Here is a 25,725-nt window from a genome sequence, read left to right as displayed (position 1 = left end):
TGAGAGATTTTGCAAGAGCCGCCACTGGTAGACTGGTTGAACTGGGAGGTTCTAAGAGTTGTTAAGGTGAGGCTGATGTAACAACTCTTTTCAACCAGTCTACACAAGTCTACACATGGCATTAGCTAATGAAGGGGGCGTGGTCTTAGTTAATGAATGGGGTGTGGTCTTAGTTAATGGGGGGTGGACTCAGTTCATAATAAAAATCTGTATTCAGACGGCAGGAGGAGGAACCCAAAAAGCTATGAAGCTCTTTGTCATATTCTTGGTTCTTTCGGTAAATTCACGTAGAAGGGAAGTAATACAATAATAAAAATAAAACATAATAAAATATATTGTTATATTATTTCATTTTATTATGTTTTATTATGTTTTATTTTTATTATTTTATTACTTCCCTTTTACGTGACTTTACCGAAAGAACCAAGAAGATGAATCCCTGCAGTCACGAAAGCTTTAAATCGAAACTCTTTGTCATATATGCCCAGCAATTAATGAGAAAAAAAAATCCGCAGACTACATGGAATTTGACCTAAGGTCTTCGCTCATTTACCAACTTCACATTCCCTATTGCCGTACAAATACTGGAGGAAGGGCCTTTGCTATTGATGCCCCCAGGGTCTAGAATGATATTGCCAATGAACAGCAACTTAAATCACTACCTGTGAGATCTTCACTTAAAACTGCTCTAGAGGAGTTGTACACCCCTAGCTGCCACTGCAATTTAGTGGCCTAAAATACAATGTTTCGCTCTGGATGATCGCTGCAAAGTATGACCTGTGTTTTGATTTAGTGTGCTGATCTTTAAGGGTGCATTGAAAAATGTTTATACTCCGACTGATGCTCCTGCTGTTGTGGAGTGACTCATGCAGCCAGTTATGGCTGCAGGGTTTTGGTTGTACGTGTTGTTTACGGCGTTTATTGTGAAAATTCGGCCACAGTTCCTATGATCGCTGTTACATTGCTTTTATGGCTTTATTTTTGGTGATTTCGAAAAGTTTTTTTGGTTTGGCCATGTTTGTTTTTTATCGTCTGGAGTTAGACTGATGGCCTTATTCTAAGATGTATTGTTGTTGTTTGACTTGCATCCCACTGGGATTTTTGCACACAGCGTTGGTGTACGGTGCATTTTCTAGAATTTTTGCTGGTTTTTTTCCTGGATTTTCAATTTTGCACGTAGTCACATAGTCACTTTAAGATGTTTTCTTGTTCATGTTTTTTTTGTTGCGGTTGCACCCGATTCAAGAGCCGAATGGCTCACATGGCTACACCAAATCAATGAACTTGAACTTGAATGAGGAGTCTGTGACCTCAGCCAACGATAAGGGGCGGAGCTTCAACTCATATATAAGGGAGGGGCGCCGGGGGGGGGTCTCAGCCAATGGATGGCGATGGTGAGTCGCGCGGGGGGGGGAGCGGCGTCTCAGCCAATGGATGGAGTCGGGGTGGGGTAGTGGGGCGGGGGGGGCGGCGTCTCAGCCAATGGGTGGTGTCGGGGTGGGTTAGTGGGGCGGGGGGGGGTGGCGTCTCAGCCAATGGGTGGTGTCGGGGTGGGGTAGTGGGGCGGGGGGGATGCGGTTTGGGTGCGTGCAACCCCCCCCTCCTCCGGGCGGGGTGACGTCACGCTATATAAACGTCTGCAGTCGCGCGACGGCTGCCACTCGCTGCTCGGCGTCTCGCGGAGCGGAGCTCCCCACAACAACCACCACCACAATCACCACAACCACAATCACCACAACCACCACAACCACCACCACCATGGGACGCGGCGAGGAGGGAGCGCCTGGGGCTACCCCCTGCACCGCATCGCTGGTGGTGCCTTCTCGGTCTCCACCATCACCACCACCATCATCACCACCATCATCACCACCATCATCATCATCAACGTCTCCTCGTCTCTGGACCTGGGAGGAGGTCTCGCAGAGGAGCGGAGGTCGCCACGGGGAGCCTCGTTGGCTCGTGGTGGAGCGGCGCGTCTATGACGTCACCAAGTGGGGGGCCCGGCACCCGGGGGGGCAACGACTCCTGGGGCACTACGCCGGGGAGGACGCCACGGTAACGACGACGCCTCCTGCTGCACCTGCTGCGCCTGCTGCACTAGCACATGCTGCACCACCTACACCTGCACCTGCTGCTGCACCATCACCACCTCCTCCTCCTGCTGCTGCTGCTGCACCATCACCTGCTGCACAACCTACACCACCACCCACACCGCCTCCTGCTGCTGCTGCTGCACCACCAACAGCTGCACCATCACCTACACCTGCTCCTCCTGCTGCTGCACCATCACCACCTCCTACTCCTGCTGCTGCTCCTGCTGCTGCTGCACCATCACCTGCTGCACAACCCACACCACCTCCTGCTGCTGCACCATCACCTGCTGCACAATCACCACCTCCTGCTCCTCCTGCTGCTGCTCCTGCTGCACCATCACCTGCTGCACCATCACCTACACCTGCTCCTCCTGCTGCTGCACCATCACCACCTCCTACTTCTGTTGCTGCTTCTGCTGCACCACTACCTGCTGCACAATCACCTGCTGCACCATCACCACCTCCTACTCCTCCTGCTGCTGCCGCACCATCACCTGCTGCACGACCTACACCATCACCTACACCATCACCTACACCACCTCTACCACCACCACCTCCTCCTGCTGCACCACCACCCACACCATCTCCTCCTGCTGCACCATCAACTACACCACCTCCTGCTGCTGCACCATCACCACCTCCTTCTGCTGCACAATCACCTGCTGCACCATCACCTGCTGCACCACCTCCTCCTCTACCTGCACCACCAACTACACCACCACCTGCACCTCCTCCTGCTGCTGCACCACCTGCACCACCTACACCACCTGCACCTTCACCTCTGGAACCTCCACCACCACCACAACCTCCACCACGACCACCACCACCTTCACAACCTACACCACCACTACCTTCACCACCTCATTCAGCACCACCACAGCCTCTACCACCACCACAACCTCCACCACCACCTCCACCACTACCACCACAACCTCCACCACCACCACAACCTCCACCACAACCTCCACCACCACCTCCACCACTACCACCACCTTCACAACCTCCACCACGACCACTCCACCACTATCACCACTACCACCTTCACAACTACACCACCTCCACCACCTCCACCACTAACACCACCTCCACCACTACCACCTCCACCACGACCACCTCCACCACAACCTCCACCACAACTTCCACCACCACCACCTTCACAACCTCCACCACGACCACTCCACCACTACCACCTTCACAACTAGACCACCTCCACCACTACCACCACCTCTACAACCTCCACCACCGCCACCACCTTCACAACCTCCACCACGACCACTCCACCACTATCACCACTACCACCACCACTACCACCTCCACCACCACTACCACCACCTTCACAACCTCCACCACGACCACTCCACCTCCACCACCACTACCACCACCTTCACAATCTCCACCACGACCACCACCTCCACCACCTTCACAACTACACCACCACCGCCATCTCTACCACTAAATCTCCACACGTCTGGTGTATCTCTCTTCCATCAATATATCATCTCTGTAGCGGTCACCCCTCTCTCTCTCTCTCTGCCATCTCCCTCAGCTGATCGCTGCTGATGTTTTCGGGCTGTTTGCTATTCGCGTCTTTGCTGTAACTCGATTCCATTTGTTTCTGTCGTTCGTCAGATCCGTGAGCCCAGGGCACTCACAAATCTGGCGACCTGGCCTCTGCAGTATCTGTGGGTCTCTGAGAGTTTATGGGTCTCTGTGGGTATCTGTGAGTCTATGGGTCTTTGTAGGTCTCTGTGGGTCTCTGTGAGTCAATGGGTCTCTGTAGGTCTCTGTGAGGCAATGGGTCTCTATGGGTGTCTGTGAGTCTATGGGTGTCTGTGAGTCTATGGGTCTCTGTGGGTCTCTGTGAGTCTATGGGTGTCTGTGAGTCTATGGGTCTCTGTGGGTCTCTGTGATTCTATGGGTCTTAATGGGTATCTGTGAGTCTATGGGTCTTTGTAGGTCTCTATGGGTATCTGTGAGTCTATGAGTCTCTGGGTCTCTGTGAGTCTATTGGTCTCTGTGAGTCTATGGGTCTCTGGGTATCTGTGAGTCTATGGGTGTCTGTGAGTCTATGGGTGTCTGTGAGTCTATGGGTCTCTGTGGGTCTCGGTGAGTCTATGGTTCTCTGGGTTTCTACGTATCTCTCTGGGTCTCTGGGTCTCTTTGTCTGTGTCTTTATGGGTGCATGTGTCTTTCTCTTTATGTGTCTCTATGGGTCTCTGTAAGTTTATGGATCTCTATGGGTCTCTGTGTCTTCATGTTTATCTACGTGTCTGTATGGGTCTCTGAATCTATTTATCTCTATGTGTCTCTGTGAGTCTATGGGTGCCTCTGGTGAGTTTGTGGGTTTCTGGTGAATCTATGGGTCTCTGGTGAGTCTATGGGTTTCTCTGGGTTTCTCTGGGTTTCTCTGGGTCTCTCTGGATCTCTATGGGTCTCTTTGGGTCTCTATGGGTCTCTGGTGAGTCTATGGGTCTCTCTGGGTTTCTCTGGGTCTCCATGTTTATCAACGTGTCTCTTTTTGTCTTAATCGGTCCCCTTATCACCTGGGCTACTCACCTCATCCTGAACTCTCACTCGAAGGGTGGACTGAGGAGGAGGGGGGGGGGGATTGACGTTGGGCAATAAGAAGGGGGTGGATGGAGTGGTGGTGCACTGGTTAATGCGCTTCACCACGAACCCGGCACGGCTAACACCAGTGTGATGATTAATCTGTACAGGTCCTGGGCCTTCCCTAGGTCGACTCAGCCTCAAATGAGTACCTGGTGCGGTGTTTAATAAAGATCGCCACACACACCAGAAGTCGCAAATGGGTTTTGATTCCTTACCCGTACCCGGCCGCACCAGGGTCACAAATGGGTACCCGTACTCATACCCGGCCGGGTACGGGTATCCGTTCCCTACCCGTACCCTACCCGAAATGAGTGACAAACGGTTACTCACCAGTGACTCACGGCCTACCCGTACCCGGCCGCACCGGGGTCACAAACGGCTAGCCGGGTATCGGGTAGGGTACGGGTATCGGGTACCCGGTTGTGACCTCTGACACACACACACACGTGTACGCACAACAACAACCGCCATTCGCCACCAATAATAACTATAATGCAATTCATAACGCTCGCAAAACTGCGGACGTAACGGCTGCAACTCAGAGGCGCGGAGCCAAGCTCAGAGTCGCTCGAAAGAGTGGTTATAGAGGTGAGTTTTTAAGTATCTCTTGAAGGAGGCAATTGAGGTGATGCTGCAAATGTGCAGAGGGGTGATGGCGTTCCAGACTGTTGGGGCTGCCACTGAGAAGCGGCGTATAGACATGACCATCCTGGCTCTTGGTATCAAGAGGTTGTGAGTCGCGCTGCGCAGGCATAAGTGGTGGTGACGTCACCACGGCGCTTGTGCCAGGCTGTGTGCACGTTGAGGCCACGTCAAGTGTCTAACGCCCGCTGGCAGGAGGTCACCGGGCAGACCCAGGTGCCATGGGTCGACTGACTGAGATGACTGGCCGATGCACCACCTGTGTCCACTGCTGTGCCAACCTGATGTGTTTTAGCCGCCTGGCGCTCCGCTCGTTGTTGTGGGCATCACTCTTCTGCCCTCGGTTGCTGGAGGGCGACTGCCTCCAACTGCCCAGTAGCGTCCTTCACGAGCCTCCTCCACAGAGGCCGATCTTTACACCACTGGCACCAGTCATCGGCAAGTTCACTCAGTTCCACATCTTCTCATACCACATCATTCCATCTCTTCTCCAGCCCGTGCCATGCTTGTTTAGCCCCCTCTATCTGGCCGAACAAAAGCTATTGAGGCATGCAGTGACTGGGCATGCGGGCTATATGACCCAGCTAACGCCGCCTTGCCTGCTGAAAGAGCTCACCGATGGGCCTTTGTCTGGATCTTTCAAGGATTTGTGAGCTCACACAATTCAGTCTGGTTAAACCCAGGATGGATGATTTGTGATCGCGGGCCAGTGAGGCAGACTCCACCTCAGCAACCCGCGACCACCACCCAACCTCGCAGCGCCTCATGGCTCTCCGAACCTCCGAGAAAATTTGCGTTAAGCCTTTTCATTCTCTGACGTGGGATGCTGTAGACGGTGAGAGTGGGCCTCTGACTTTTTTCACCCAGCCTGTACACCTATGCCAGCCAGGGTCTCTGGGTAGGTTTGGACCGTGCACCCAGTCATGAGACTCGGTCCTAAACCTCGCCCATTTCCCCTCGGCATTAGAAGGAGTGGGTAACGATGCCAGCCCAAGCTGCAAGCGATGATGAAATTCTCGCTGGCAACTTTCATCAGCTAACTGAGACCAGGCCACTGTGGGTTTGAATGGGGTCCTGGGTGTATACACCCACCACCGGAGTGGAAAAATGGCAGGCGCATCTCTCAAATGCTAGCCGATGGTCAGTGGGCAGATCACCTCCATGGTAGGTCCTGGTGTCAAGGACATGGGCCCGCATACACTGTTCCATCACTATGTAGTCCAGCAGATGTTCTTGATTGGACCCAGAGTGCATCCACGATGTGTCGATGCGCCGATGCCAGAACAGCTTGTTGGTAATTACAAGCCCATGAGCTGCACAAAAGTCTAGCAGCCTCCTACTGTTATTGAGCTGATCTGGCCCATACATTTCAATCACTCCAGACCAGGTGCCAGTATCATGACCAACTCAGGCATTAAAGTTACCCTACAGGATGACTCTATCCCGAGGGGCCACTTTAGCTAGCACCTGTGACAGGAGGTCATAGAATGCATCTGTCTCATTGGCCTTGCCTGCATCCCTTCACTGATGTTCATCTTCGGTGGGGGCATAAGTAACCATGACCACCACTCCTCGCCTCTGGTTGATAGGAAGGCGAGCCCAAAGTAGCTTGGGGCTTACAGATTCCCACACCTCACCGCCACGCTCCCACGCCCCCCTTTATTCTTTGTTCAGAAGAAGAGCCACACCCTGTTGTTTGGCAGTCTCCTGCCCCGACTAGAGGACTGTCCAACCCTCATGGAGGCAGGAGCCAGAGCCGGTCCACCGGACCTCCTGAATACCGCAGAGATCCAGGCAGTACCGTTCCAGCTCCCGACAGAGGAGTGGCAGCCTCTCCTCCGCAGTGAGCGTTCAAACATTCCACGTGGCCACCCGCAGTGGCTTTTTGCTGTTTATGGAGGAATCCCGAGGATATGGAATCATTCTCCCGGCTCCGCCAAATGGGGTTTGGCCAGGGCACGTAATAGACACCTGTCCCCTCGGGGCCTCCGGCACAAGCTTAGCTGGATATGTTTTTCGTAGTTTTGTGGTCATTAATTGAAGGTTGAGGTGTTACCAGGCCCTCACACCCATGCAGAGCCCACCTTTGGCTGCTGTGGTGGCTGCAAATGCCATGAGGGGAAAGGCCAATCGAAATTGGCCCTCCCGCCCATGGCACTGCTCACCACAGCGTTACCGTCTGGCACATACGAGGAGGTCGGGGGTTGTTTTGCCGGGGTCACTTCGAGTTGGGTCACTCCCAGCCCAGTGGGGTCACTCCCAGCCCAGTGAGGTCACTCCCAGTGGGGTCACTCCCAGCCCAGTTGGGTCACTCCCAGCCCAGTGAGGTCACTCCCAGTGAGTTCACTCCCAGCCCAGCGAGGTCACTCCCTGCCCAGCGAGGTCACTCCCATCCCAGTAAGGTTACTCCCAGTCCAGCGAGGTCACTCCCAGCCCAACGAGGTCACTCCCAGCCCAGTGGGGTCTCTCCCAGCCCAGTGAGGTCACTCCCAGCCCAGCGAGGTCACTCCCAGCCCAGTGAGGTCACTCCCAGCCCAGTGAGGTCACTCCCAACCCAGTGAGGTCACTCCCAGCCCAGTGGGGTCACTCCCAGCCCAGTGAGGTCACTCCCAGCCCAGTGAGGTCACTCCCAGTGTATACACACACACGTGTGTATACACATACACGTGTATACACACACGTGTATGTGTACATACACGTGTGTATATACACACATGTGCATGGCCAGGTGGAACCATTGCGGTCCACTCGGATTGGTATCTCTCCCTGCGGGGTCACTCCGAGCCCAGTGGGGTCACTCCCAGCGGGGTCATTCCCAGCGGGGTCACTCATTCTCCTCCGCTGACTCCCCACCCACAATATCCGGAGATCCCTGACACCCTCACCCCACCCCCGTCCACATCTGCCCACTCACTGTGGAGTCACGTGTTCAAGTCCAGGGTCAAGGCCTCCCTCCCTGCCCTAGACTCACCACACAGATAGAGACCCATAGACTCACAGATACCCATAGAGACCCATAGACTCACAGATACCCACACACACCCATAGAATCACACATACCCATAGACCCACACAGAGACCCATAGACTCACGTACCTATAGACTCACACACGACCCATAGGCTCACAAACCCATAGACTAACAGACCCATAGACTAACAGATCCATAGACTCACAGACCCATAGACTCACACAGACCCATAGACCCACACAGAGACCCCTCGACCCATAGACTCACACAGACCCATAGAACCACAGAGACCCATAGAACCACAGAGACCCATAGACCCACAGAGACCCATCCACTCACTCAGAGACCCACAGACTCACACAGAGACCCTTAGACTCACACATAGACCCATAGACTCACACAGAGACCCATAGACTCACACAGAGACCCACAGACTCACACAGAGACCCTTAGACTCGCATAGAGACCCACAGACTCACATAGAGACCCTTAGACTCACACAGAGACCCTTAGACTCACACAAAGACCCACGGACTCACACAGAGACCCTTAGACTCGCATAGAGACCCACAGACTCACACAGAGACCCGCAGACTCACACAGAGACCCACAGACTCACACAGAGACCCACAGACTCGCATAGAGACCCACAGACTCACACAGAGACCCACAGACTCACACAGAGACCCACAGACTCGCATAGAGACCCACAGACTCACACAGAGACCCATAGACTCACATCGAGACCCACCTTTGCTGGGTGATATTTTTACAGCCCGTTATCCAGCAGTGGATTGATCATGGTGGTGGTAATGAACCCGATGTGTATCGTGCGAGTTTTCAGCTGGTTAATCGACTTGCGTGTACACGTGTATGTGTGTACACGTGTGTGTGTGTACACGTGTGTGTGTACATACTTGTGTGTCGACACGTGTGTGTGTGTTGACACGTGTGTGTTTACACGTGTCTTTGTACACGTGTGTGTACACGTGTGTGTGTGTCGACACCTGTGTGTTTGTACATGTGTGTGTGTGTACACGTGTGTGTGTGTACACGTGTGTGTGTGTACACGTGTGTGTGTGTACACGTGTGTGTGTGTGTACATACTTGTGTGTGTGGCGCAGTAGTGTCGTGGTTAGCGCTGCGCTACGCTACAAACCCGGCGACCCGAGTTCGATTCCCGCCCACGGCTAACACCACTGACGATTTTCCGACTGGTCCCTGGGCCTCCCCTAGGTCGACTCAACCTAAAATGAGTACCTGCTGCGGTGTGTAGTAAACATCGCCACTGGGGAGACAAAGGCGGCCGGGCGCGGTGCTGGCCACCCACCCCCTCGTGTGCCACAATGCCGGTAGCCTTCATAGGTGCTGCTACTCGCTACTAACAGCACTTGCCCCAACAATCTGTTCGAGGCTACACGGGGGATCTTTGTCTCTGTATAGGCGTTGCTGCTACTTGCTACGAACAGCACTTGCCCCAACAGTTTGTTGAAGGCTACACGGGGGATCTTTGTCTGTGTATAGGCGTTGCTGATACTCGCTACGAACAGCACTTGCCCCAACAGTCTGCTAGAGGCTACACGGGGGATCTTTGTCTGTGTATAGGCGTTGCTGCTACTTGCTACGAACAGCACTTGCCCCAACAGTCTGATAGAGGCTACACGGGGGATCTTTGTCTGTGTATAGGCGTTGCTGCTACTTGCTACGAACAGCACTTGCCCCAACAGTCTGATAGAGGCTACACGGGGGATCTTTGTCTGTGTATAGGCGTTGCTGCTACTTGCTACGAACAGCACTTGCCCCAGCAGTCTGCTAGAGGCTACACGGGGGATCTTTGTCTGTGTATAGGCGTTGCTGCTACTTGCTACGAACAGCACTTGCCCCAGCAGTCTGCTAGAGGCTACACGGGGGATCTTTGTCTATGTATAGGCGTTGCTGCTACTTGCTACGAACAGCACTTGCCCCAACAGTCTGCTAGAGGCTACACGGGGGATCTTTGTCTGTGTATAGGCGTTGCTGCTACTTGCTACGAACAGCACTTGCCCCAACAGTCTGATAGAGGCTACACGGGGGATCTTTGTCTGTGTATAGGCGTTGCTGCTACTTGCTACGAACAGCACTTGCCCCAGCAGTCTGCTAGAGGCTACACGGGGGATCTTTGTCTGTGTATAGGCGTTGCTGCTACTTGCTACGAACAGCACTTGCCCCAGCAGTCTGCTAGAGGCTACACGGGGGATCTTTGTCTGTGTATAGGCGTTGCTGCTACTTGCTACGAACAGCACTTGCCCCAACAGTCTGATAGAGGCTACACGGGGGATCTTTGTCTGTGTATAGGCGTTGCTGCTACTTGCTACGAACAGCACTTGCCCCAGCAGTCTGCTAGAGGCTACACGGGGGATCTTTGTATTTTATTGTGAGTGGGTGAGCGCTGCCCTCTGGTGGAGTTGGATGGACTTCCAAGATGAATCTCCTACTCGCAGCCATCAAGTTCAAGTTCATGTATTAGGTATAGCCCTGTGAGCCATTCGGCTCTTGAATCGGGTGCAACCGCAACAAACAAAAAAACATGAACAAAAACATCTTAAAGTGACTTTGTGACTGTGTGCAAACAGAAAATCCAAGAAAAGACTGCTAAATATTGCAGAAAAGCACCGCACACCAACGCTGTGTGCAAAAATCCCAGTGGGATGCAAGTCAAACAACAACAACAACCACAAGACAACTTATATTAAGGCCATCAGTCTAACTCTGTACTACAACAAACAAACATGGCCAAACCAAAAAACGTATCGAAGATCACCAAAATAAAGCCATAAAAGCAATGAAACAGTGATCATAGGAACTGTGACCGAATTTTCACAATAAACGACGTTAACAACATGTACCACCAAACTCTGCAGCCATAGCTGGCTGCATGAGTCACTCCACAACAGCAGGAGCATCAGTTGGAGTATCAACATTTTCCAATGCACCTTTAAGATCAGCACACTAAATCAAAACAGAGCAACTGAGTCTTGAGACTGGGGGGGGGGGGGGGGACACACCGGGGTGTCTGTGTGTGTGTCTGGCTGTGTGTGTGTCTCTCTGTCTGTGTGTGTGTCTCTCTGTCTGTGTTCGTGTGTTTCTGTGTCTGTGTATCTGTGTGTGTGTGTCTGTGAATGCCTCCTGTCTGTCCTTGAGTGTCTTCCTATTAACTACCCGTGTCCCTCTGTCCAACCTCTCCCCGTGTCCCCCCCAGGACGCATTCCGTGCGTTCCACATCAACCAGGCGCTGGTGCAGCGCTACCTGAAGACTCTGCTCGTGGGCGAACTCGCCCCCGACCAGCCCAGCTGTGAGCCTCACAAGAACGTGAGGACCGCTCACCACTCACCGCTCACTCTCACTGCTCACCACTCACTGCTCACCCTCACCGCTCACCCGCACCGCTCACCCGCACCGTTCACCCGCACCGCTCACCACTCACCGCTCACCCTCACCGCTCACCCTCACCGCTCACTCTCACCGCTCACTCTCACCGCTCACTCTCACCACTCACCGCTCACCACTCAACGCTCACCCGCACCGTTCACCCGCACCGCTCACCACTCACCGCTCACCCTCACCGCTCACCCTCACCGCTCACTCTCACTGCTCACTCTCACTGCTCACTCTCACCACTCACCGCTCACCACTCAACGCTCACCCGCACCGCTCACCCTCACCGCTCACTCTCACCGCTCACTCTCACCGCTTACCGCTCACTTTCACTGCTCACCACTCACCCTCACCGCTCACTCTCACCCTCACTGCTCACCCTCACCGCTCACTCTCACCGCTCACTCTCACCGCTTACCGCTCAATTTCACTGCTCACCACTCACCGCTCACCACTCAACGCTCACCCGCACCGCTTACCCTCACCGCTCACTCTCACCCTCACTGCTCACCCTCACCGCTCACTCTCACCGCTCACTCTCACCGCTTACCGCTCACTTTCACTGCTCACCACTCACCGCTCACCCTCACCGCTCACTCTCACCCTCACTGCTCACCGCTCACTCTCACCGCTCACTCTCACCGCTCACTCTCACCGCTTACTGCTCAATTTCACTGCTCACCACTCACCGCTCCCACTCAATGCTCACCCGCACCGCTCACCACTCAACGCTCACCCGCACCGCTCACCCTCACCGCTCACTCTCACCGCTCACTCTCACCGCTCACTCTCACCGCTTACCGCTCACTTTCACCACTCACCGCTCACCCGCACCGCTCACCCGCACCGCTCACTCGCACCGCTCACTCGCACCGCTCACTCTCACTGCTCACCCTCACCGCTTACCGCTCACCCTCACCGCTCACCCTCACCGCTCACCGCTCACTCGCACCACTCACCGCTCATCCGCACCACTCACCGCTCACCCGCACCACTCACCGCTCACAGCTCACCCTCACCGCTCACCCTCACCGCTCACCGCTCACCCTCACCGCTCACCGCTCACCCGCACCACTCACCGCTCACAGCTCACCCTCACCGCTCACTCGCACCACTCACCGCTCACTCGCACCACTCACCGATCACCCGCACCACTCACCGCTCACCCGCACCACTCACTCTCACCGCTCACTCGCACCACTCACCGCTCACTCGCACCACTCACCGCTCACCCGCACCACTCACCGCTCACCCGCACCACTCACCGCTCACCCGCACCACTCACCGCTCACCCGCACCACTCACCGCTCACTCGCACCACTCACCGCTCACTCTCACCGCTCACTGCTCACCCGCACCACTCACCGCTCACCCGCACCACTCACTGCTCACAGTTCACCGCCCACCGCCCACCACTCACCCGTTACTGATCACCCACAATGCTCCCTCCCTTGCCCTCTCCCCTCCGTCTCCTCTCTTCACTCCCCCCCTCCCCTCCCCCCCTGCCCGCCTCCCTTCCCCCCTCCCCATCCCCCCCGTCCCCCCCTGCCTGCCTCCCTCCCCCTTCCCCCCTCCCTTCCCCCCCTCCCCCCCTCCCTCCCTGCCTGCCTCCCCCTTCCCCCCTCCCCCCCCTCCCCCCCTGCCTTCCTCCCCCCTCCCTTGCCCCCTCCCTCCCCCTTCCCCCTCCCATCCCTCCCATACCCCCCCTCCCCCCTGCCTGCCTCCCCCCCTCCCCCTCCTCCCCCCCTCCACCTCCCCCTTCTCCCCCCTTCCCCCGTCCCCATCCCCCTCCCCCCCTCCACCCCCCCAAGGCGTCGTTGACGGAGGACTTCCGCTCCCTGCGCTCCCACGTGGAGCGATCGGGGCTCCTGCGTCCCAGCCCGGCGTTCTTCTCCCTCGCGCTGCTCCACATCCTGCTGCTCGACCTCGTGGCCTGGCTCAGCCTGCGGGCGCTCGGGGCGAGCCTCCACGGCTGGCTCCTCACCGCCGTGCTGCTCGCCACCGTGCAGGTGAGTGGGGATGCTCGCTCGCTCACCCGCTTACCGCCGACAACAAACTCAACCACTCACCGCCGCTACCACCAGCACCACCAACCAACAACCTCGCCCACTCACCACTCACCAGCACCACCACCAACCCACAACCTCAACCACTCACCACCAGCACCACCAACCCACAACCTCACCCGCTCACCACTCACCACCACTACTACCACCACAAACCCACAACTTCGCCCACTCACCACCACCACCACCACCACAAACCCACAACCTCACCCGCTCACCACCACCACCAACTCACGACCTCACCCGCTCACCACCACTACCACCGACAACAAACTCAACCACTCACCGCCGCTACCACCAGCACCACCAACCAACAACCTCACCCGCTCACCACCACTACCACCACCGACAACCTCACCCGCTCACCAGCACCACCAACCAACAACCTCAACTACTCACCACCACCAACAACCTCGCCCACTCACCACCACCAACCCACAACCTCACCCGCTCACCACCACTACCACCGACCTGATGGATGATGATGATGGATGATGGCTGATGATGATGGATGATGGCTGATGATGATGAATGACGATAATGGATGATGATGATGATGAATGGCTGATGATGATGGCTGATTATGATGATGATGAATGACGATGATGATGAATGACGATGATGGCTGATGCTGATGATGATGGCTGACGATGATGATGAATGACGATGATGATGATGAATGACGATGATGATGAATGACGATGATGATGATGAATGATGACGATGGGTGTCTGCAGGCCCAGGCTGGGTGGCTACAGCACGACTTTGGACATCTCTCCGTGTTCCCCACCTCGCGCTGGAACCACTGGGTTCACAAGTTCGTCATCGGTCACCTCAAGGTGATGCACTGCTCACTGCGTGTGGGTGTGCGCGTGCCCCTCCCCCCCTCCCCTCCACGGGGGGAGCGGTGGTGCAGCGGTTAGCACGCCGCGCTGCGCTACTAACCTGGTAACCCCGAGTTCGATTTCCCGCTCGGTGAAGATTATTTGAACCGGTCCTGGGCCTCCTCCCCTAGGTCGACTCAGCCTTAAATGAGTACCTGGTGCGGTGTGTGGTCAATATCGCCACTGGGGAGACAAAGGCGGCCGGGCGTGGTGCTGGTAGCCACCCACCCCCTCTGTGTATGCCACAGTGCCGGTAGCCTTCATAGTTGCTGCTACTCGCTAAGCAGAAACTTGCCCCTAGGCACAGCAAATATTTTTTGACACCTGATGAAGGAAGCTTGTGTTGCCTCCGAAACGTCGTGATTTATTATTTTATTTCTACTATTATAATTTCTATTATTTTTTATTTTTACCTACGTGACTTTACCGAAAAAACCTCAAAAAATAACATCCAGGTGCCTACCCTTGGCTCCTCCCACCCTCAACCAGTATATATACAGGTAATCATTGGAAAGATGTTATTAACCATGCAAAAAAGATTTAACTACACATATTTGGAGCATTCCTGGCAGCGATTTCAGCCGAACCACCTCTACATAACAAAAGGCTCGGTCAACCATTCTACACAACAAAGACTCATTTCCATGCAGCGATTTCAGCCGCACCACCTCTACATAACAAAAGGCTCAGTCAACCATTCTACACAACAAAGACTCATTTCCTGACAGCGATTTCAGCCAAACCACCTCTACATAACAAAAGGCTCAGTCAACCATTCTATACAACAAAGACTAATTTCCTGGCAGGGATTTCAGCCGAACCACCTCTACATAACAAAAGGCTCAGTCAACCATTCTACACAACAAAGACTAATTTCCTGACAGCGATTTCAGCCGAACCACCTCTACATAACAAAAGGCTCAGTCAACCATTCTACACAACAAAGACTCATTTCCTGGCAGCGATTTCAGCCGCACCACCTCTACATAACAAAAGGCTCGGTCAACCATTCTACACAACAAAGACTCATTTTCTGGCAGCGATTTCAGCCGCACCACCTCTACATAACAAAAGGCTCGGTCAACCATTCTACACAACAAAGACTCATTTCCATGCAGCGATTTCAGCCGCACCACCTCTACATAACAAAAGGCTCAGTCAACCATTCTACACAACAAAGACTCATTTCCTGACAGCGATTTCAGCCAAACCACCTCTACATAACAAAAGGCTCAGTCAACCATTCTACACAACAAAGACTAATTTCCTGACAGCGATTTCAGCCGAACCACCTCTACATAACAAAAGGCTCAGTCAACCATTCTACACAACAAAGACTAATTTTCTGACAGCGATTTCAGCCGAACCACCTCTACATAACAAAAGGCTCAGTCAACCATTCTACACAACAAAGACTCATTTCCTGGCAGCGATTTCAGCCGCACCACCTCTACATAACAAAAGGCTCGGTCAACCATTCTACACAACAAAGACTCATTTCCTGGCAGCGATTTCAGCCGCACCACCTTTACATAACAAAAGGCTCGGTCCCATTTACACGCACCTTTACATCAGCCGCACCTAGTTTACACAACAAAGGCTCATTCCTAACAGCGTGCTTCACAATAATAATATCCTGGTGCCTACCTTGGCTCCTCCCACCCTCAACCAATATATATACAAGGACTGTTTTCTTGGAATTTATCTTACTTGATACAGCTATCATGCTGTGACGGTTCCACCTGTAGACGGAAGCTTTTGTTGCCTCCGAAACGTCGTGATTTTTATTTTATTTTTATTTTATTTATATTTTTTATAATTTTTTTATTTTACTTTTATTAATTTGTCATTTTTTACCTACGTGACTTTACCGGAAAAAAACCTAAGAGTATGTATGATTTGCGATTTGCCGTCCCGGTGCGCGCTCCGGCTCATGCTCAGGGAGCCCCGGCGAGCTGGTGGAACCACCTCCACTTCCAGCACCACGCCAAGCCAAACGTCTTCCGCAAAGACCCAGACGTCAACATGCACCCGCTGCTGTTCGTGCTGGGAACGACGCTCGCCACCGAGGTTCGGGAGGGGGGGGAGAGAGGGGAGGGGAGGGGGGGGGAGAGAGGGGGAGGTGGGGGGGGAGAGGGGGAGGTGGGGGGTAGTGAGATGGGGGGGGGAGAGGAGAGGTGGGGGGGAGGGGGGGGAGAGGGGGGGGAGGGAGAGGTGGGGGGGAGGGAGATGGGGAGGAGGGAGATGGGGGGGGGGAGAGGGGAGAGATGGGGAGGGAGAGGGGAGATGGGGGGGAGGGGGGAGAGAGGGGGGAGAGAGAGGGAGAGGGGAGGAGGGAGTGGGGGTTGAAGGGGGGGGGGAGAATTCCCGGGGGGCATCCCGGTTGGAATAGAGGGGGGTTAAACGGGCGTGGTACAGGCTAGGTGAAGATATAGCCTGGTGGGTGAGTGAGTGAGTGGGTGAGTGAGTGGGTGGGTGAGTGAGTCAGTGACTGAGTGGGTGGGTGCGTAAGTGAGTGGGTGAGTAGCTGCATGGGTGGGTGAGTGGGTGGCTGAGTGGGTGGGTGGGTAAGTCAGAGAGTGGGTGGATGGGTGAGTGGGTGGGTGAGTAGCTGCATGGGTGGGTGATTGGGTGGGTGAGTGGGTGGGTGAATGGGAGAGTGGGGGTGAGTAGTTGCATGGGTGGGTGAGTGGGTGGGTGAGTGGATGGGTGAGTCAGAGAGTGGGTGGACAGGTGAGTGGGTGGATGAGTGGATGGGTGAGTCAGAGAGTGGGTGGACAGGTGAGTGGGTGGATGAGTGGCTGCGTGGTTTGGTGAGTGGGTAAGTGAGTGGCTGCGTGGTTGGGTGAGTGGGTGGGTGAGTCAGAGAGTGGGTGGGTGTGCATGCGAGTGTGTGTGTGTGTGTAAGTGTATGTGCGGGGGTGTGGGGAGCGGGAGGGGGCACAGGTGGTGCATCAGCCAGTCATCTCAGTCAGTCGACCCTTGGAACCTGGGTCTGCCCCGTGACCTCCTGCCGGCGGGCGTTCGATACTTCACGTGGCCTTAACGTGCACATAGCCTGGCACAAGCGTCGTGGTGACGTCACCGCCACTTAGTGGCCAATGGCGGTTGTTGGTGTTGTGGGGAGCGCAGTAGTTTAGCCTTGAATGCTACGCTGCGCTACGAACCGGACAAAACCGAGTTCGATTCCCGCTCACGGCCAACACCGGTGACGATGATCTGAACTGGTCAACAATCTGTTGAGGCTACATGGGGGACCTTTGTCTGTGTGTCACAGCTGGGTGAACAGAAGAAAAAGTACATGCCCTACAACCACCAACACAAGTACTTTTTCCTGTGTGAGTACCACCCCGCTCACTCGTCCAATCATTCGCTCATCCACTCGCTCACTCCCTCACTCGCTCACCCACCCATTTATCCAATCTCTCGCTCGCTCACCCACTCGCTCGCTCACCCACTCGCTCACCCAGCCACTTGCTCACCCACCCACTCACCCAACCACCCACCCAACCACTCACCCACGTACCCACTCGCTCACCCACCCACTCGCTCACCCACCCACTCGCTCACCCACTCGCTCACCCACCCGCTCGCCCACCCACCCATTCACCAACCCGCTCACAAACCCACTCACCCACTCGCTCATCCACCCAATCACCCATTCATGCACGCACCCACTTACCCACCCACTTAGTCACCCACCCACTCACCCACCCACTCACCCACCCAACCCGTCACCCACCCACTCACTCATCCACCCACTCATCCACCCACTCACCCACCCACTCACCCACCCACCCAACCAGTCACTCACCCAATCATCCACTCACCCACCCACCCACTCACTCACGGGGGTGGCTACTTCCTCCGAGTTGCGAGCAACTCCCGCCACCCAACCTGGCTACACCCCTCACGCCCTCCTGACGCACGCCCCCTCCCTCCCTCCTCCCCCCCCCACCCCCTCCCCCACCCGGCTACTGCCCCCCCCCCACTTTGCGTGGTGGTGGTGCGGTGTTGACAGTGGGACCTCCGGCACTCATCCCCCTCTACTTCCAGTGGTACATCTTCGTGTTCGCCATCAAGAGGAAGCAGTGGGCGGTGAGACGCACACGCAGACACACGCACAGACACACAAGCAGACACACGCAGACACACACGCAGACACACAGACACATGCACACGCAGACACACACACACAGATACATACACAGACACACACGCAGACACACACGCAGACACACACGCAGACACACACGCAGACACACACGCAGACACACACACGCAGACACACACACGCAGACACACACGCAGACACACACGCAGACACACACGCAGACACACACGCAGACACTCACACACGCAGACACACACACAGATACATACACAGACACACGCAGACACACACACAGATACATACACAGACACACGCAGACACACACACAGATACATACACAGACACACACACGCAGACCCACACGCAGACCCACACGCAGACACACACACACACACATGCAGACACGCACGCAGACACACACGCACGCACGCAGACACACACGCACGCAGACACACACACACATGCAGACACACACACAGACACACACACACGCAGACACACACACGCAGACACTCACACACGCAGACACACACACAGATACATACACAGACACACGCAGACACACACACAGATACATACACAGACACGCAGACACACACACAGATACATACACAGACACACACACGCAGACCCACACGCAGACCCACACGCAGACACACACACACACACATGCAGACACGCACGCAGACACACACGCACGCACGCAGACACACACGCACGCAGACACACACACACATGCAGACACACACACAGACACACACACACACGCAGACACACACACGCAGACACACACACACGCAGACACACACACACACGCAGGGTTCTCGAAGGGATGCGTGGCCCGGGCACGCCGAGGCCCATATAAGCAGCCTCCTCACGAGGTTCGAGGCTGCCCGTGTCAAGAGTGAAGATGCATCGTGAAGACGCCAAGAAGAGTCGAGCCTCCAGTCAGCGGACCTGCCAGGAGCCCACCTGGCTGAGTCACGCGAGAGTCGCTGAGAGTTAGAGAAGTGTGTGTGTTAGCTTGAGTAGCTCGGTGGTCACCACCCTATGCGTCATGTAAGATCTTCTTGGTTCTTTCGGTAAAGTCACGTAGAAGGGAGATAATAAAATAATACAATTCATCATAAAATAATACAGTTCTCTGGTGAGAATTGTATTATTTTATTATGTTTTATTTGTATTATTTTATTATCTCCCTTCTACGTGACTTTACCGAAAGAACCAAGAAGATGAATCCCTGCAGTCACGAAAGTTTTAAATCGAAAGGTAATCTTCTTGGTTCTTTCGGTGAAGTCACGTAGAATGGAAATAATAAAATAATATTATATTTAATTATGTTTTATTTTTATTATTTTATTATTTCCATTCTACGTGACTTTACCGATAGAACCAAGAAGATGAATCCCTGCAGTCACGAAAGCTTTAAATCAAAACGTAATGTAAGAGTTAAGTGTTGTGTTCAGTAATAATTAAGTGTTGCCTCCAAAGAAGTTGTGTGCGCCTAAATTCGAACCCATTACACACCTATGACACACGCAGATACACGGAGATACAACAACAACAACAACCGCCATTCGCCACTACATGAGGCTTGTGCCAGGCCATGTGCACCTTGAGGCCACGTGAAGTGTCGAACGCCTGCTGGCAGGAGGTCACGGGGCAGAACCAGCAGGTGCCACGGGTCGACTGACTGAGATGACTGAGATGACTGGCTGATGCACCACCTGTGCCCCCTACTATGCCAACTTGCTGTGCTTTAGCCACCCGTCGCTCCACTCGTTGTGAGCGTCGCTCCTCCGCCCTCCGTTGTTGTTGGAGGGCGACTGCCTCCAATTGCCCAGTAGCGTCCTTCACGAGCCTCTTCCACTGAGGCCGATCTTGACACCGCTGGTACGGGTCATCGGCAAGTCCACTCCCCTCCATATCCTCCTGTACCACATCACTCCATCTCTTCTCTAGCCCGTGCTGCGCCCGTTTAGGCCCCTCGATCCGGCCGAACAAAAGCTGTTTAGGCATGCGGTGGCTGGGCATGCGGGCTACATGACCCAGCCAATGCAGCCTTGCCTGCCGGAGGAGCTCACCGATGGGACTTTGCCCAGATCTTTCAAGGATTTGTGAGCTCGTCACACAATCCAGCCTGGTTAAACCCAGGATGGATCGTAGGCAGGCCAGCCTAAATGTTTCTAACTGGCGAAGATGCTCCATTTGGAGGGTCCACGTTTCGCAAGCGTAGAGAAGGGAGGGAATGACTGTGGCCGAGAAGACCTGATGCTTCATCCGACAGACCAGGCTGCTTCCACATAGCGTTACGCAACCGATGAAAAGATATTGCCGCTCGACTGATTCGGAGTGAGACCTCTGCTCCCAAACCGGAGCCGGTCATGAGCAGACTGCCCATATATGGGAAACTTTCCATTCTCGCCACAACTGCCCCATCACCGATTGGGAGTTGTGGGGGTGGAGTGTATGATGGTTCAAAATACCCAGGCAGGTGCTTAGTTTTTTTGGGGCTGTTGGTATGGCCCCCACCTCTTAGTGGAACACTCCAGTTTCAGCAGAAGTGTCTCTAACTACTCTGAATGAGCAGCAATTACCAAATAATCGGCATACATAACGTGGTTGACCAATAGGGAGCCATCCCTTGACCGCACCCGCGCATCGATCAGCCTCCCATTGTATCTGTACCAAATGGAAATTCCCCTGGTACAGCTATTGAATGCTTCACAAACTACGTGGTCAAAATAGATGTTAAATAATGTGGGAGCCAGAGGACATCCCTGTCGCACCCCAAGGTGTACAGAGAATGGTTCTGACTCCCGGCCACATAGTTTTACCCGGGCCCGCTCGCCATCATGAAGGTCCTTAATGATCGTGAGCAGAGGGTCAGGGACTCTAAAAGCACGAAGAACTACCCAGAGCCCAGGCCTCCTGATGGTATCATAGGCCTTGACCAGGTCAATAAAGCAGAGATGTTGGAATTCCCTACACCTCTGCTGACATTATGTGCAAGACCGCCCTTTCCTGAAACCGCATTGGGGCTCCGCAAGCCTCTCCTCAGCGTGCCTAGCAAGACGATGTTGAATAATCCTTGCCAGGACCTTTACCGGCACACTGGGGAGCGAGATGCACCTGTAGTTGTTACAGCCTGTGCAGTCCCCCTTCTTAAAGAGGGGGACCACCAGGGCATCCTTCCAATCCTGCGAAACCCATACAGTGGTCCAGACTGTTGAGGCACGGCAGCCTCAGCAGGGTCATCCCCACTTTGTGCCACGATGTTTTCCTGGCTGAGGGATTTGCCCTCCCCCAGGACCTCACAGAAATGCTCAGCAAATATGCAAACCTGTTCCTGGGGGTCAGAGATTGGATCACCGTTTTTTCTCCTAATGATGGTAATAGGTGTGGCGCTGCAGGTTACTTTTTTGATGGAGTTAAATAGGGATTTGTGATCGTCGACCACTGAGGCAGACTCCATCTCCTCAGCAACCCGCGACCACCACCCATCCTTGCAGCGCCTCACGGCTCTCTGAACCTCCGAGCGAAGGCTGTGGTAAGCCTCCTCATTCTCTGACGTGGGATGCTGTAGACGATTAGAGTGGGCCTGTTGCTTTTTCTCAACCATCCTGAACACCTCTTTCAGCCAGGGTCTCTGGGGAGGTCTGGATCGCATACCAAAAGCAGCCATTGCAGCTGCATGAGTCACAGTCCTAAACCTCATCCATTTACCCTCGACATCAGGAGGAGTGGGGGATGATGCCAACACCAGCCGCAAGCGATGATGAAATTCTCGCTTGCAACTTTCATCAGCTAACTGAGGCCAGGCCACCTTGGGTTGGAATGGGGTCTTGGGTGTACACCCACCACCGGAGTGGAAGAATGGCGGGGGCATTTTACAGATGACTAGTCGATGGTCAGAGGACAGATCAGCTCCACGGTAGGTCCTGGTGTCAAGGACATGGGCTCGCATCCGCTGATCCGTCACTATGTAGTCCAGCAGATGTTCTTGCTTGGACCCGGCATGCATCCATGATGTTGTGTGGATGCGCCGATGCCGGAACAGCTTGTAGGTAATTACAAGCCCATGGATGTTCGTCTTCGGTGGGGGCATAAGTAACCACGATCACTACTCCTCGCCTCCGGTTGATGGGAAGGCGAGCCAAAAGTAGCCTGGGGCTTACAGCTTCCCACACCTCATCGCTACGTTCCCACACCCCCTTCAATCTTTTGTTCAGAAGAGGAGCCACTCCCTGTTGTTTGGCAGTCTCCTGCCCCGAGTAGAGGACTGTACACTCCTCATGGTGACAGGAGCCAGAGCCGGTCCACCAAACCTCCTGAATGCCATAGAGATCCAGGCGGTACCGGTCCAGCTCCCGACAGAGGAGTGGCAGCCTCTCCTCCACAGTGAGCGTTCGAACATTCCACGTGGCCATCCGTAGTGGCTTGTCGTTGTTTCTGGAGGAGCCCCGAGGGTGAAGATTCAATCTCCTGACTTTGCCAATTGGGGTTTGGCCAGGAGACGTCATAGAAGCCTGTCCCCCCGGGGCCTCCGGCACAAGCCGGACGGGTTACCAGCCCCTCGCACCCATCCAGAGCCCCCATTTAGCCACTGTGGTGGTCACAGACGCCATGAGGGGAGATGGCCAATCGGAATTGGCCCTCCCCACCACAGCACTGTCCACAACAGCGTTGCCCGTCCGGCACCACGAGGAGGTGGGGGGTTGTTTTTTCCGGACCCAGATACACACAGACACACAGACATACACGCTAGACAAACACAGACACAGATACAGATACACATTGCAGACACAAAAACACACGCAGATACATACACAGATACATACACAGATACACACGCAGACACGCACGCAGACACGAATGCAGACACGCACAGACACAGATACACACTCAAGACACAGATACACACGCAGATACACTTTGAATCCAAAATCACTCTCCTACCCACTCATCCTTGCACTCATTCACCCATTCCATACGCACTCATTCACCCACGCACATACCCATTGATCCACCCACTCCATCATTCACTCACTCGCCCTCCCTCCCTTTTTTTTAAACGATCAGACGAAAAAGATGCTCAGTGTTTCGGCACTTCACTTCGTTCATCATGTCGTTTGTTTGTATTTTTTTTTCATGTGCTCCCTTTTTTTATCAAAGATATAACGCGGGTTTCCCGTGTAACATTAGTCCCATTGTGTGTTACTGTGTTCATAGACACCAACAAGAAACACAAATCACCAGATCCACTGCTGCTGCACTACCAGCAACATAGCGGCGAAGGCACCTGCCTGATCCTCCCTCCCTCGCCCTCCCTCTCTCCCTCGCGATGTCTCTGATGGTGGCGGTGGTCGTGGCATTGACGGACCAGGACTTTGCGTGGATGCTGACATTCTACTTGCGGTTCCTCGTCTGCTACGTCCCCTTGCTGGGCCTGGGCGGCTCTCTGCTGATGCTCGCCTTCGTTCGGTGAGGAACACCCCCCCCCCACCACCCCCACCCCCCACCACCCCCCAACCCCCCACCACCCCCCAACCCCCCACCATCCCCCAACGCCCCACCACCCCCCCACCCCCCTAACCCACCCCCCCAACGTCAACGCGCCGCCCTTGCGCAAGGGCACATCAGAAGTGTGTACGATAATTAACACAATTGAAACAATCACTCACCCATCCACACAATCACCCACCCACACAATCACTCACACAATCACTCACACAATCACTCACACAATCACGCAATCACTCACCCACCCACACAATCACCCATCCACACAATCACCCATCCACACAATCACACAATCACTCACCCACTCACGCAAGCACTCACCCACCCACACAATCACTCACCCACCCACGCAATAACTCACACAATCACGCAATCACTCACCCACCCACGCAATCACCCACTCACGCAATCACTCACCCACTCACCCACCCACCCACACAATCACTCACCCACACACTCACCCACCCACACACTCACCCACCCACCCACACACTCACCCACCCACCCACATAATCACTCACCCACCCACCCACACAATCACTCACCAACCCCATCACCCACACAATCACCGAGTCGTCCTCTCTCTCTGTGCTCGCTCTCCCCCTCACAGGTTCCTGGAGAGCAACTGGTTCGTCTGGGTGACTCAGATGAACCACATCCCCATGAACATCGACCGCGACCACCAGCGAGACTGGACCACCACGCAGGTGCCACGGCTACACGGTTCACGAACCTCCCTCCCCACCCACCCCCCTCCCCACCAAACCAGCCCCCACCCCACCCACCGTCCCCCACCTCCCCACTCACCCCACCCACCCCCCTTCCCACTTACCCCCCTCTCCACCCACCCCTCTCTCCACCCAACCCCCTCTCCACCCACCCCCCTCTCCACCCCCCTCCACCCCACCCCCCCTCCCCACCCACCCCCTCCACCCCCCCCCTCCACCCAACCCACCCCACCCTCCTTCCCCACACACCCCCCACCCAACCCACCCCACCCCACCCCCCATCTCCACCCACCTCCTCCCACCCACCACTGGGTTAACTGAGCAGAGGAGGGGGGGGGGGTGCAGGGTGCAGTAGGGAGGGTGCAAGGTGCAGGGGGCAGGGTGAGGGTGCAGTGTGCAGGGTGAGGTTGCAGGGTGCAGGGTGCAGTGTACAGGGTGCAATGTGCAGTGTGCAGTGTGCAGTGTCCAGTGTGCATGGTGCAGTGTGCAGGGTGCAGTGTGCATGGTGCAGGGTGCAGTGTGCATGGTGCAGTGTGCAGGGTGAGGTTGCAGGGTGCAGTGTGCAGTGTACAGGGTGCAGTGTGCAGTGTGCAGGGTGCAGTGTGCATGGTGCAGTGTGCATGGTGCAGTAGGGAGGGTGCAGTAGGGAGGGTGCAGTGTGCAGGAGGGGGGGGTTGCAG

The 25,725-nt window shown here is 54.9% G+C and overlaps 1 protein-coding gene across 1 annotated transcript in view; it reads left to right on the top strand.

The window, feature by feature from the left end:
* The first annotated feature begins 1,672 nt into the window (after positions 1-1,672).
* LOC133359973 (acyl-CoA (8-3)-desaturase-like) overlaps positions 1,673-25,725 on the top strand; it is a 29,881-nt gene continuing 5,828 nt past the window's right edge. Inside the window, exons 1-9 of the mRNA XM_061578540.1 lie at positions 1,673-2,055; positions 11,554-11,664; positions 13,542-13,739; positions 14,534-14,635; positions 16,622-16,750; positions 17,958-18,018; positions 18,702-18,778; positions 24,181-24,278; positions 24,928-25,024. Coding sequence (XP_061434524.1) covers positions 1,759-2,055; positions 11,554-11,664; positions 13,542-13,739; positions 14,534-14,635; positions 16,622-16,750; positions 17,958-18,018; positions 18,702-18,778; positions 24,181-24,278; positions 24,928-25,024 — 1,170 coding nt within the window. The 5' untranslated portion in view covers positions 1,673-1,758. The remainder of the gene's footprint in view (positions 2,056-11,553; positions 11,665-13,541; positions 13,740-14,533; positions 14,636-16,621; positions 16,751-17,957; positions 18,019-18,701; positions 18,779-24,180; positions 24,279-24,927; positions 25,025-25,725) is intronic.

Source organism: Lethenteron reissneri, chromosome 66 (assembly GCF_015708825.2).
Source record: "Lethenteron reissneri isolate LAM-NWPU_2019-01 chromosome 66, ASM1570882v1, whole genome shotgun sequence".
Lineage (NCBI taxonomy): Eukaryota > Metazoa > Chordata > Hyperoartia > Petromyzontiformes > Petromyzontidae > Lethenteron > Lethenteron reissneri.
Note: the sequence above shows the minus strand (reverse complement) of the source record. Positions and strands in the feature narration are given on the sequence as shown.